Source organism: Lytechinus pictus, chromosome 11 (assembly GCF_037042905.1).
Source record: "Lytechinus pictus isolate F3 Inbred chromosome 11, Lp3.0, whole genome shotgun sequence".
Lineage (NCBI taxonomy): Eukaryota > Metazoa > Echinodermata > Echinoidea > Temnopleuroida > Toxopneustidae > Lytechinus > Lytechinus pictus.
In genome coordinates, this window is record NC_087255.1 from 25,589,269 (window position 1) to 25,603,289 (window position 14,021).

At 34.4% G+C, this 14,021-nt stretch overlaps 1 protein-coding gene across 1 annotated transcript in view; it reads left to right on the plus strand.

Moving 5' to 3' along the window:
- Positions 1 to 6,555: 6,555 nt before the first annotated feature.
- LOC129271073 (uncharacterized) overlaps positions 6,556 to 14,021 on the plus strand; it is a 30,826-nt gene continuing 23,360 nt past the window's right edge. Inside the window, exons 1-8 of the mRNA XM_064106208.1 lie at positions 6,556 to 6,666; positions 7,722 to 7,976; positions 8,620 to 8,726; positions 9,159 to 9,284; positions 9,969 to 10,106; positions 11,005 to 11,131; positions 12,216 to 12,322; positions 12,938 to 13,127. Coding sequence (XP_063962278.1) covers positions 6,588 to 6,666; positions 7,722 to 7,976; positions 8,620 to 8,726; positions 9,159 to 9,284; positions 9,969 to 10,106; positions 11,005 to 11,131; positions 12,216 to 12,322; positions 12,938 to 13,127 — 1,129 coding nt within the window. The 5' untranslated portion in view covers positions 6,556 to 6,587. The remainder of the gene's footprint in view (positions 6,667 to 7,721; positions 7,977 to 8,619; positions 8,727 to 9,158; positions 9,285 to 9,968; positions 10,107 to 11,004; positions 11,132 to 12,215; positions 12,323 to 12,937; positions 13,128 to 14,021) is intronic.

A 14,021-nucleotide genomic window follows, 5' to 3' on the forward strand; every position in this document is an offset into this window, starting at 1 on the left:
TTGTGCTCACTCAACCATGAACATATGATATCAAAATTGTGTGTGGAGTGGCTAAATGATGGATAGTAAAACAGCATAACACCATAAAATTCACCTAAAGACAACATTTGCCCAACTTTGTATTTGCACAATCTGAAAAACGACTCTTGTGACTTTCAAAAATTGTCATTTTTAATTCAATCTTTAATTACTCATGCATGACTCAACCGATAAATCTTATTTTTCCCCAGGAGTTGCTTAATGAGTGTAGAAAATCACCTACGGAATATCATATCTCAAAATAATTCCGTTCAAAAGTTACAGCAATTTGATTTAGGGGGGACTTACTTTTTTGTTGTGTATATTATAGTCAATAGTGGTGTGCGTATAATTATGCACAATTCAGTGGCATGCAAATGAGAGTAGCCTATAATCTAGGCGGAGGCTGATCGAAACTCCCTTATTGTATAGGCCTACATGGTTTTCGCCTTTGGTGACAGAACATTCCTCATGCAGATGCATGGTGTATTGGCAATAGATTCATTTCATTTTTCATTTCATTTATTTCATTTCCAACACTACAAATCTTAAAAACACAGTTTAATCAAACGAATTAAGTCAATTTGATAACAAAATATGTATCATCGTTACTTGAAATAACTAAATATCATTATATTAATTACAATCAATAAATGAAATATGACATAAAAATATAGATTTACATTTAGCGAAAAGGGAGGGATCCACTGAAAAGCAATATAGCTAGTATTTTGTGGACCCCTCAAAGTAATTCAACATAAGTTATAATGATATATGTAGACACAAGCCAAAAGAACATGAAACACAGGAAGCACTTGTAGTCATTGTAACCATGATTAACATACGCATCTCACTAATGAAATATTGCGAGCACGAAGCGCGAGCTGAAATTTAGGACATTCAATGACATGAAAAAAATGAAGCAACTGAGAAGTACATTAAATGAAAAAAAATGAAATAAAAGGAGCAGTAGAGAGTTACGGAGAGAGAAAGAAAAAAAAGAGATAGACACAGCGACAGGGATATAAGAAATCAAAATGAAAGCTGTATATGGATTACGGAGACAAGTTCATAGAGATGATAAAACATAAAGAGAGTTAACGCACAAAATCAGCGAGAAGTTCGAGAGGGAGAAAAACACGACAAAAAAGTCTAATGACAGGGACTGTGGTGATGTATTTTTTTAGACATGATTGTAAGGCTTGAGTAAGATTTTTCTTCAATTTACTTTTAAAGGTGTTTAGAGATGGGGATGCTTTCAGGACACTATCAAGGGAATTCCAAAATTTAGGAACTTCATAAATTAATGTATTTTTAGCTTTGAATGTCCCTATGACATGCATGAGAGGTAAATGGAATTCACCTGACTGTCTTGTTGGGTATTTATGGACACTCTGATTAATATACCATTCATTATATCAAACAAAAAACTACTCGAATGCAGAGGGATTTTAAAAATTGTAATTTTGATAAAATAACAATATATTTGTATTCATTTTGACAAGAACCTCGTAGGTTTCAAAATTATGAATTCTCTTAGCTACCCCTCTGCTCTTACAATGATCTCTTTGAAATCAGAGGTGTAGTAATATGATTAAGATAACTGTGCAAGGAACCAGGCTTGATTCTGATTTTATAGTAATTTCGTAATGATTCAAGATCATTACAGCGGTTTTTTGTGTCTATACGTCCCAGAACCATGCATTATTTAGATTTACACTCAATTTTGATTCCTTTTTAAATGAAAATTCAAATTAAAAAAAGGATTCTTTTGAAATTCTTAAAGAAAATAAAATGCATATTGTGAGCCAATGTCGTTATCTTTATAACTGCATTTTAGAAATTCCATTTTCTTAATTCCCCAAATTTCCCCTTTTATTTTTTGACTCTTGATAATCATTATATAAAACCTTCGACGTCTTTCACTGTATCATGTTCACAATTTTGGTATTTCTCTTGTTTTTTTTTAAATAGTAATAATAATAATAATAACAATGATAATAATAATAAGCCTCTTCAGTTCTGAAAACTTTTCTCCCAGCGGGCCCTGCTATTATTATTAACCCGGCTTTAGCTGGGCTGATCATATTTTAATGAATGATGAAAGTCAAACAATCAAAACAATTAATATTTCACCCACCAAAGGAAACAATAAAGATGGCTTTTATTTTGCTCACTAAGTTTATACAGACGTTTGTTGTAATGAATAATAAAGCTGGTGAATCGGTTTTCTTCTTGAATTTCTAAGCAGCAAATAAACACGTAATGCTTCGAAGAAAAATCTAAAATTTTGGACAAATATTTGGTTTCCTTGGATGAATGGAAGCATAATTTGTTGACATTGTGTTATTCATGAAAGATGTGAGTCACTCTGCGCTGACGCCGTGTTAAGGCAGTCGCCTCTCGGGGGGGGGGGGGGGGGGGCGCTATCAGAAGAGTTAATATGGTTCGCTTCCAACAAATTTAGTCAAAGAGCTATCGACTGATATCGATTTCACGATCACACTTTGAGTTGACCAGTGCCCGCCGGAAGAAACGCGAAAAAAAAGATCCGTCATTGACCAACACGGCACCGTAAATCCGTAATGGAAATAGTATATCGAATTTCTCATTTAAAAAGGGGTGGGTGTGAAAAAAGTCACAGTTTCCCAGTTGATGGTCATGTAATGAAAGGAAAATTTAAAAAAATGAAATAAAATAAGTAACTGCATTAACGATGCTGTCCAGCGAATATTGTATATTCTTTGACTTTCTTCTGATTCAAATTTCCAATAAAATCCGTATTTATTAATTTCCATGCATACAAAATGATTATAAAGTAGGCCTATTATTGTTTTACATTCCTCCTTCTCATCATCTTTCTTCTTCTTCTTCTTCTTCTTCTTCGTCTTCTTCTTCTTTGTCACCATGCATGGTGGCTCAGTGGTATAGAGCGTCCGCCTCATGAACGGAAGGTCGTGGGTTCGATCCTCGGCCGAGTCATATACCAAAGACTTACAAAAATGGGACCTTCTGCCTTCTTGCTTGGCGCTCAGCAATTAGACTGGAGAAGGGTAATAATAACATATCATGTTATGCAGGGCCCTCTGGAAGAGCAGTCTTATGATTGAAGTGGCTACCCTGGGTAAATAAAACGTTATTATTATTATTATTATTATGTTCACAAGTCACTTTCTTGAAATCTTATAAGTATTAACTTCCAATGGTTATCTACATTAGATATAGACACACTGTGTTTAACGTTACTCTATAAAAAGTGAGTGAATTGGATAACAGTCGTTAACTTGATTTATGTATTTTAATATCGAACTGATGATGGTACAACAGAATCGGAATGTATCTTTTTCTTAAAAATAAGTAAATTAACGCAAGCACTAATTTATGAGGAACCGACATGTCAGCAGAGAGACAAGCAGTTTTTATTTTTCATTGCCAAAAGAGGGCAAAAACTGTCGTCGTCAGATGACATCGTCTGCAAAGGGGGGGGGGGGGGGGTAAGGGGATCTCCGGGTAGGAAATGACCGCGGGGATGGGGTGGGGGGGGGGGGGGTAAAAACGATATTTTGACAATCAGAGTTATACCTTATAAAACTCCATTTAAATAAGAACAGAAAGAACAATACGAATTCGTATTTATTCATTTCCATAATAAATGATTAAGATCTCCGAGACGTGCGATTCTTTTACATAAATTTATTTCCCATAATCATTGTGATGGAATATAATAACACATTTCTGTGAATGCCATCATTGACATCATATTGACGTAGTTGTTGCTCTAATTATCATAGTGTAATGAATATTATCAAAGACAAGTATAAAAATTAAATGGATGAATTTATCAAAAATTTCGCACCTAAATACGACAATGTGGAAGCGTTTTGATTGATTAATTGATTGATTAATAACGAATTTATTTCATTTCAAAATTTCAACAAAGTTACAAAGTAAAGCGAATTATAATAAAATGTAATGAAATAAAATAGATACCTTTTGAAAAACAAAGCTTATTGATGGAGGTTTACTTCAATAAATAAGACATATTAATGCAAGATACAAAGTTCAAAATACATATAACATACAAATCATCATATCTTTCTTGTAGAAATGAAATGTAGACTCTTTTAAAATGTATTTTTTAAATCATATTTTCCCAAGTAAAAGATAATCAAGGCTGGATAATATTACAAGATGTGACAAAAACGATGACAGAACGATACAAGAACAAGGCCTGACAAAAAACAATACAAAAACAAAATACGAAATAGTACAAGAATGGACAAATTGAAACAAAAACAATAAAACAAAGGGCCAAAACGAGTGAAAAGAAAAGCAAATTAACAAACAAAAATTAGAAGAAAAAAAATCTGCGCAGGTTGAATTAAAAGAGACAGAGACGGGAAAAGACGCGAAATAAAGGGAGAGGGGGTGAGAATTGAATCAGTTGTTTGTTTGTATATGTACACTCCGCTTGATAATACTTTGCCCTTTTACCACTAAAACATAAAGTAATATAAAATACGCCCAATCTCTTCCCCTTTAATTTCCTTTGTTAATATAAATATTGCCAACGTTTTTATCGCCAAATCCCCCTCTCTTCCCAGGCTCTCTTTATTTACTCTTATCTCCTCTAATTTAAATTCGCAAAGAAGTCAATTTATTTAATTATCATATAAATATAATGGCAATTCGTCTTGTTTACATGAATGCCGAGCAAAAAAAACCCAATTAACTCAATAAAAACAACAACATGAATAAAATTATAGATTATATAGAATTAAAATAATATATTTTCCTTCCCCACAAATCTGTTATTCTTTATATTAATTCTTAAAACAATTTAATCAAAGAATAAACAAATTTGACGATCGCTTGAGGTTTTATATAACAAGTCAGAAACTACGAAAGAAAATACATTATTCTAAATTTGTGTAAAACAATGGACCTATAGGCCTACCGATGACAGAAGTCACAGGACTCCTTGTTGCGGCGACCTCCCCCCTCTTCTTTTTTTTTTTTTTTAAATCAGTGTTCTTAATACATCTACATTTTATTTTTGGGAAGATAGATTAATAGTGACATTATGGAGTTCATGGTCAGGACCACGTTTTTTATTCTTTCAGTTTCGCTATTTAGATTTACAGGGAGGAAAAAATTAGAGTTATAGTACTGGCACCTTTATAGTCGATCGTTTTTTTTATTTATTTTTTGTTGTTCTATTTTCTAACCTCGCGAAATTTTTCAAAATGCTGGACCCCTCCCCCGTTGGGTACAAGCCGTTGCGTTAGAAGTTTTAAAACTGTAGAGACGTTTATCTTTATGTCTTGTCTTTCCGTTGATGCCCACAATCAAAGTGTTGATTATTATGGCAAAGTTGAAAAAAAGTTGACTTGACCTTGTCTGCGATATCCTACTGTACTGTTGAAACATTAGATTTTTCTTCTCTCTCTAAGATAAAAAAGGACATTGCTGGTGATGCCGTTTACATGCTGACCCTTGTCACAAATGTGTCAAGGGTTGCAGCATCCACTACCTCAGCTGATGGTAGCCCGTTCCAGTCCTTCACAGTGCGAGGCAAGAATGAAGAAACATGCTAAATAAGGGACTGTATTTAAAGTCTTCTGGGGCCTTTTTTTGTAAACTGGCATTTATCAAAAATAGAAACGCACAATCGGCTCGTCTAGACCCCGGGGGGGGGGGGGGCACTTCCATTCACGAGTGGATACCATGCGCGACCATGGGGTCTCGAAAAGCACCCTAAACACGTAATTTCCATATTCTGAAAATGCACCCCTTAACAAGTATTGGCGTGTGAAACCCTACCCTTAACAAGTATTGGAAACAAAACGATACTCTTGGCAAATATTCCCTGAAATCAACCCCTAAACAAGTACAGGAATGTTTTATTGTTACGGGTCCTTCGGTTGTCGGCTTTACCTTATTTGGTTTAGTACGACCCCACCTTCTACACCTCGCGCAAATCGGACTCTAAACACGAAGTGTTGGGGCAAAATGGACATCCTTTATAAAACGTTTTTTTTTTTTGGTTTTATCATTCCCGCAAATTCGACCCTAAACACGTAATTTTCCTAGCGAAATAGACACCCTTTTTTCATTATTTTTGTGTTTTTGACACCCTTATCACGTTACGTACGTAACGTGCCCTATCGTGAAAAGGACATCCTTTTTACGTGTTTTTTTGGTCGCGCATGGTATCCACTCGTCAATGTAAGTGGCCCCCCCCCCCCGGGGTCTAGACCAAAAAGCTTCGGTCATGTTGGTTGTTCCCCAACAGTCGCTTGACAGAAGAAACGAATACCTGGGGAGCGTTTCATCAATATTTTCATCCGACAAGTTGTCAGATCTGACATCTTTCCATGATTTTGATTGGCTGAGAGGCACTGTTCCTATGGTAACTGTCGGATAAAATGGGACTTGTCGGATAAAACGTCTGACAAGTCCTTTCATGAAACGCCCCCCAGGGCTGAAGCTGCATGCTCTCGTATCTCTGTAGCTAGCTGTGGAGAGATAGTAGAAGAGCGCCATCTCTCGAATAAACAAGAACAGTTATGGCGTCTGTTGCTAGCTTCCTTGGATCCACATCCGTGTTCCTATTTTTTGCTTTATTGGTCGTTTCTGATCACCAAAGTGAGTATTCGACAATGTAGAAAATAAGCACATTAAACTCTTATACATTTTTATTTATTTTCAGAGCATATGTTGTGAAATATTGACCTGAATTTTATGGTGTATGTGATGTAATTTTAGTACAGTCCCACATCGTTTGTTTTGCAGTGGTGATACCGGTAATCGGTATTAGGAAAAGTTAAGAAGCCCCAATTGTGTCATGCCATGTCGTTTATTTAATTTTACGTTAGGAGGAAGGATAGAAGAGGAAGAAGAAGGAGGGGTGAAGAGGAGAGGATAGACAGTGAAGAATGTGAAGAAGGAAGAGAAGAGAAGAAGAAAGAGAAGAACAAATATTGTCAATCAATGTCATGAATAAGTTGAACTATTTACTAGGTCTAAGACTCTAACTATATTTATTTTTGTCATCCTACACATACGGATGACGGCAATTGGGCTTGTAATGGTGGAGCAACAACCGCCACTTAACTACTGCATCTGGAGAGCAGGTGCGCCTTTTGCACCCTCCTCAATTACTCCTAAATTTACCTTTTTTTTCCAGCATATTTTTCAGAAAAATAAGCTGGGAAATAGCGTATTTTGATGATAAACAGATTGGGATCAGCCAGGTTCTTCTTTGATCATCGTCAGCTACATGTACAACTGATCGAACGGACATGCCAGTGGATTGGCTTGCACGTTCGTATGCTCAGCTGTAGCTGCACTGACGGCGATCGAAGAACCTGGCTGATCCTGATCTGTTTGTCATCAAAATTTGCTATTTTCTGGCATATTTTTTTGAAAGGTGGTAAGCTGAATATATTTAATAGAAATTTACCTCTATTATTTCTTCCCTTTTACCCCATCAAAAAGCAAAATTTAGGAGAAATCGGGGAGGGTTTAAAAGTGCACTCTTTCTCCATAGACGCTGTAGTTAAGTGACTTATGACTTATATTCTATCACCTTCATTGATTCTTGAAATTCTTCATAATGGAAATTTATTAAGTCTTATTATGAAGTATTTAACATTTTGATATCACACATTGTCATGATTATCTTTGATTTTCATCTGCAGCTGCCAGTGAAGAAGCATTGGACTCAGAGTCACTGGTTTTCGATGATCGGCTGTCAAATGTTCCTGCAAAAAGCAGGGCAGAATTTGCCGCTACTCAAGTATCAAATCAAGATGATGTATCCAACCAAACAGAAAAGCTCAGAGGGAAGGAGACTGAGCACAGATCACCTCTTCCCAGATACATCCAGACATTGCTGCCATATCATCTAAAAAGAAGTACACATTCACCAGTCTGCATTCTGTTTACACAGAAAGGTAATTATTTAGAATGGTTTATGTCTCAACTTTTTATTTTAAAAATGCTCTTAGGTGTTTTTTTAATATCTAAATGGAATGATCCTGGTATTTAACCATATCATTAAAAATTGGTCGAATTTAAAATAGAGTTGTTTCCACTCTATTACAAATTCTACTCTTTTACTCATTTACTATATATATGTCAGCCAAATATTCTCCTTGTCTTGATCGCATTGTAAGTATGGATACCAAGTTCACTTTTATCAACATCTTTTATCATTTTCCCTTAAAACAAGATATTATTATGCATTTTACCTGTTTTCCAAAATACTTAAGTTTTAAGTAAATAAATATTAAAAGTTTTAAATAAATAATGCTCTTGATTTGACGTCGGAAAAACCTGTGGTATTTATTTGTTAATTGGATATTATTGTGTCATCAGAAAGAATGCAATGTGAATCTACATAATAGAAATAACACCGTTGAAGCCATCATCAACATCATCATCATCATCGTCATCACTATTATCATTGTCATAATATTTGTCAACACTGTTATCTCCATCATCGACATTGTCGTCATCGTTATCATAAATATTTTCAACATAATCATCATTGTCATCTTATTCATGACAATTATCATCATTGTCTGCATTTTCCAGATTTGGATTTTGACCTTGAGGGAAAATTTTCCAAGTTATGGGACAAGCTGTCAACCTATCCCATGTTCCAGAATTGGAAAGTAGGAGCGTATGATGTGGCCGATGGAGTAAGTATTTCAATACTAAAAGTTTCACAACTAGCATGTATTCAATTCATAAGACTTACTTTTTAGACTTTGATAATTTATGTCATTAGAAGGATATTATGTGAGTTTCTATTATCTTTTATACTTATTTGTAATTCTTGTATTCCAAACTAACCTTTTTGCAGCTTGAAAGTTTTGATTAATCATATATTTGTTTGTTTATATATTTGTTTCTTTTTTAGGAAGGGGGCAGTTGAAAACGAGTCCACTGCATTCCAACAGAGCCGATTTTTAATAGTTTAAGGCTTTTAACTCAGTCTTGCTCTCACCAAAAGAGATACAAGAATTCCAATAGCTAATGACAATCGTCAATCAAAATCAATTACATCGCTTCATGAAACATTTCACTTTTATGGCAATGCATAATTTGTTATATTACCTTCCTCACAACAGCCCCTAAGAGGTTTATCCCCACCCTTCGCTTTGCCTTCATTGAGGTGCTATGTCGGGACAGCTGAGCCTGAGGACTACTCTGGCAGACCAAACCTGAAAATGCTCCTCCAATGGTTCAGATTTCTGGTGAGTGTGATATGTTGAGATTTGGAAGAACTAGCATTGATTAACTTTGTTGTGAAATGTTTTTTTTTCAAATTTAGTATTCAACTATTCACAAAGTTTGCCTCGAAAGAATATCCTGGAAAGGTATGATGAAAAATGTGATTACCAGTAGATTCCTGTACATCGTGAACTTGATGATGATCCACAGCATGTATATTGCATCATATTTCTGTGAAAAACATTCATAGGGGCAGTGTCATCCAATGAAGCTAATTACTACACATCTGAAATAATTGAGTTTTGAGAGATGATTGAAGAGTTCAATGTTGTCAATTTAACGGAGATGAAAACATGCACATTCAAAGGGTTATTCATTGTAGGTACTATAGATTAGTACTTTTCATCCGTACCCCCTGTATTTTTAAATCCCAGATTTGCCTTTGTATGTGTTGTAGATTATTCTGTACTTGTTAATCTTTGGATGTGAATCTGAACTAAATCAAGAAAATGCTCTTCATCCTGGGGAGCTTTTCATGAAACAAATAGTGACTTTTCACTGACAACTGTTAGAAGCTACTGAAATCCTTGTATCTGATTGGCTCAGAACAAATAAGACCAATTATCATCTTCATGAAACACTCCCCTGGTTATGTTTGAATCTTTAAAACTAATTCCAACAATGAGTGAATATGACTTCAATCACAGGCTCACAAGTATCATAATCGTATGATGGAAGCCAACATAGACTCTCTGCAAAAGGCTGCCTCTGATGGGCGCAAGCTGACCATCCTTGCTTTTCCTGGAGAAGAAAAACACTTTGAAATCGAACGGATGTTATTAGAGGTAACGTATTGAGTTCTAAACCTGTAGGTTTAATTTCAGTTTTATATTCATTCATTTCATACTTTAACTTGAATATAAATATAACCAGTAATATAACACATTTAAAAATGAATGATGAAAGCAAATTTGCATTTTCAAACAATGATGTAATTGTTTTTATTGCATTGCCAATTTAGGGTGTATAATGATTAACTTAACTTTTATTTATTTTTTATTTATTTATTTCATTTCCAGGCAAGAAAACATGACAGCAATAGAAACATTACAAAAGAAATGTAAAATTGAGCACCAGTCAATGCCTGGGGATCACCTAAAAGAATTGAAAATTCTGTCGAAAGGTTCTCCACATTGGCTGGTGTCTACATGGAATAACACAAAATAGCAATAAATTCAAACATGTAATTACAATACTCCTATATAAATTATCCTTCATCATAATATGAATAGAGAAACAAAAAACAAAGTTATCAAATTAATACTTAAAGAAAAAATGCAGATTGGGTCAAATCAGGAATTAGTCATTTATCAAATTAGAGACAGAGATGGTAGGTAAATTTATTGAATTTTGAGAGAATTTTGAGAGTCTGAAATGAATTGTTGTATATGACATTTGTCACGGTTATGTGCGGGTTTAACAAAAATAAAAACAGCAAAGTAAGTATATAACAAATAATGATTAAAAAAACCCACAAAAAACCAATCAAGATTCATACCCAAAGTATATTCAAGGAAACAACTTCTTAGAAGTTCAATGGCTTTTGTACAGGAATGGTACCACAATACTACATTAAACATTGTATTATATTTTTTCAAAGTACATTTATAAATTACATATTTTTTTATATTGTTTTGTTTTTGTTCTTTAATTGCATTGATAATATTTCCATATTTTTTCCAGTTCAAGTCATCACACCCAAGTAATCTCCAGCTCTTCATAGTTCACCCTGGCTCGGCGAACGAGAGTTCACTTCAAAACAAGTTTAATATCGCAGTAGAGCCCACTATACTAGCTCTCAAGAAAGGGGGTAGGTAACCTTTTGAAATTTTATTTTGATTCCCAAAATGTTATTAATTTAAAGGACACCGCACACCTTATGACTGGACCACAATCCGATTTTGGAACAAATCACATTTTGCTCATTTTTTGAAAATGCGAATGAAAAGTGTCCTTTTATTTGAGGTTCAAATTAAGTGAAAGAATACTAATATAGCAGTTTTGGATGATTGCAAGCCTTTATTTTGGAGTAAAGGCCAAAGTAGTTTAAAAATAATCGTAGCCAATAGTACGATTACTTTGACATCATTACAACTAGATAGTAAATTCACTTTTATTTGATTAAGGATGAAAGCATAGTCACAGATTTGAACATAGGTATTCGTACGATGATTTAGAACATTACACAGGAAGATATTCCATGTATCAATATTAGCATCAAATTCTGCTACGTTTTATTCCAAAATCGGGTGGCAGACCAATCATAATGTGTGCGGTGGCCTATAACATGAAGCCTTAGAAATCCCTGTAAAATGTATTATCTTGTGCCTCCAAAGATGTGAAAATATGTAAATGACATCAATTGGTAGATGTTTTTTTTTTTCCATCAGAACACATTCTTATATATGTACAATATCCCTAATAACATTATTGATGTATGATGCCCTCTTTCTACCCTTTTTTCTGCTTGTATAATTTCTACCCTTTTTTCTGCTTGTATAAAATAATAGATATCCTGATAATTAAGGATTCTGATGAATGGTGCAAAGTTGTATATGTTGTTAGCAAAAATTGACATCTTTTTCATAGTGTCACATTGGGTTGATTTTTAAATTTTGTTTTTATTTGTATTTTGTTTATATCCAAGAGAACTGTTGCTGGGCAACATGAACACATTCAGACGCTCTTAACGCTCTGTAAATCCATACCATCATTATTATTATCAATTTTCAAACTTTCATATTCTTGGGGTTTCATCTATCCATAAGAACATCATCACATACCACAAACATTAAAATTTAACAAATTAGTCATTGAAGTTCTTACAAATTTACAAACACACTCGTTCTGTTGAATATTTTTCATGATTTTGATATCTTGTATCCTTTATCCAGACAAGCGTCTTCGAGTTTTGCAAAGGATTGAGGAACCGCTTGTGACCCCGAAGTTTGTTGAACCCTTCATTATCTCCCAGACATCACCTGCTGTTACACTAACAGTGGTTAGTATACATGTGATAGATAGGGGTTTTGATCAGCAGGCAAAACCTTTGATTCATTTTGTAGTATTTGATAGATTAATGAAGACAACACCTCAATCTATTTATCTGTATAAAAATAATGTAGGGCAGAATTGATAGAGTAAATTGTGATATAAAAGAAAGAAGAGAATTTCTTCTTAAAAGTAAATGCCAGTTGTGTTTACAATTTAAAAGTGAGTTTGTACAGAATCCAATGAACAGACCACCCATGTGTCCGTTTGCAGAAATAAAAAAATATGTGGCTAAAGAATTGTGGAACAAATCGTGTAATTGCTGAGTAATTAGCAAAATAAGCATGGGATTTAAGCAAAATGTTGGGTTGTTTTCTAATCAGTAATAATACACTGTCCCATATGTGCAAATAAAGCGTAAGTCCTCATATCAAGCATAAATCCAGTGATTAACTGCATACATGTATTTATTGTTTAATTCCAACTCATCTTTCTTGCAACATCCTAACATTTGAAATCGAGACGCTTTATTTGCAGTTGAATGTAAGTTTCTTGCAATGTCCCAATAAAGTTATTATTCAATTATGGTTACCGGTATTCCAATTTCTTTAAATCTTTTAAACAGAATAACTTTCAGAAAGAGGTCTTTGGTGGTGGTGGTGGTGGTGCCACGCCCATCTTGGTATGTTTTTACACTCACTGGGCTGAAGGTGTGGTTCCTTATCTCAATGCCTTTGTGGAATCTGTCAAGGCTTTCAAAGACCATGGGGCCAAACTTGGATTCGGCATAGTGGATGTGGAAGAACAGCAAGACAGTAAGCATCTTATTGACCTTTGACCTCCTTGAAAAACAGTTTCTATGTTGGTGGAAATGACGATGCTGAATAGAGAGCTCCCTTCTGTTTTAGAAAATATTTGGGTTATATTGATGTTTTTATGCAGTTTTCATTAAAAAAAAATCAAACTGAATCAAGGTTAAGGTTTCAAGATTTAAAAGAAAAAAAACTCTGGTATCAGCTTACATAGTATTTTCCGTTATGTGTATGAAATGGTCTTATGGGGAAAGCCATTAAACTTTGTAATTTAATGAGTCAATTATATATCTCCACATTTTTTTTTCTGACGGTATTGACTATACACAACGGATGCATTAATGTTTCAATCAACTACAGCTAAAATAAGATTTGCCTATCATATTGAATGATCATTTTTGGCTGCATTCTGCTTTGCCATGCCATACTTTTCTGTATTGTTGTTTATGATTTGATGTATATTTACTGTGTTTAGGTGTGAATTTTTTTACTATAATACGTATTTGTTATGGGTTTTTTGTCTCACCTGCATAGCAGAGTGAGACTATAGGCGCCGCTTTTCCGACGGCGGCGGCGGCGGCGTCAACACCAAATCTTAACCTGAGGTTAAGTTTTTGAAATGACAGCATAACTTAAAAAGTATATGGACCTAGTTCATGAAACTTGGCCATAAGGTTAATCAAGTATTACTGAACATCCTGCCTGAGTTTCATGTCACATGACCAAGGTCAAAGGTCATTTAGGGTCAATGAACTTAGACCATGTTGGGGGAATCAACATCAAAATCTTAACCTAAGGTTAAGTTTTTGAAATGTCATCATAACTTAGAAAATATATGGACCTAGTTCATGAAACTTATACATAAGGTTAATCAAGTATCACTGAACATCCTGCATG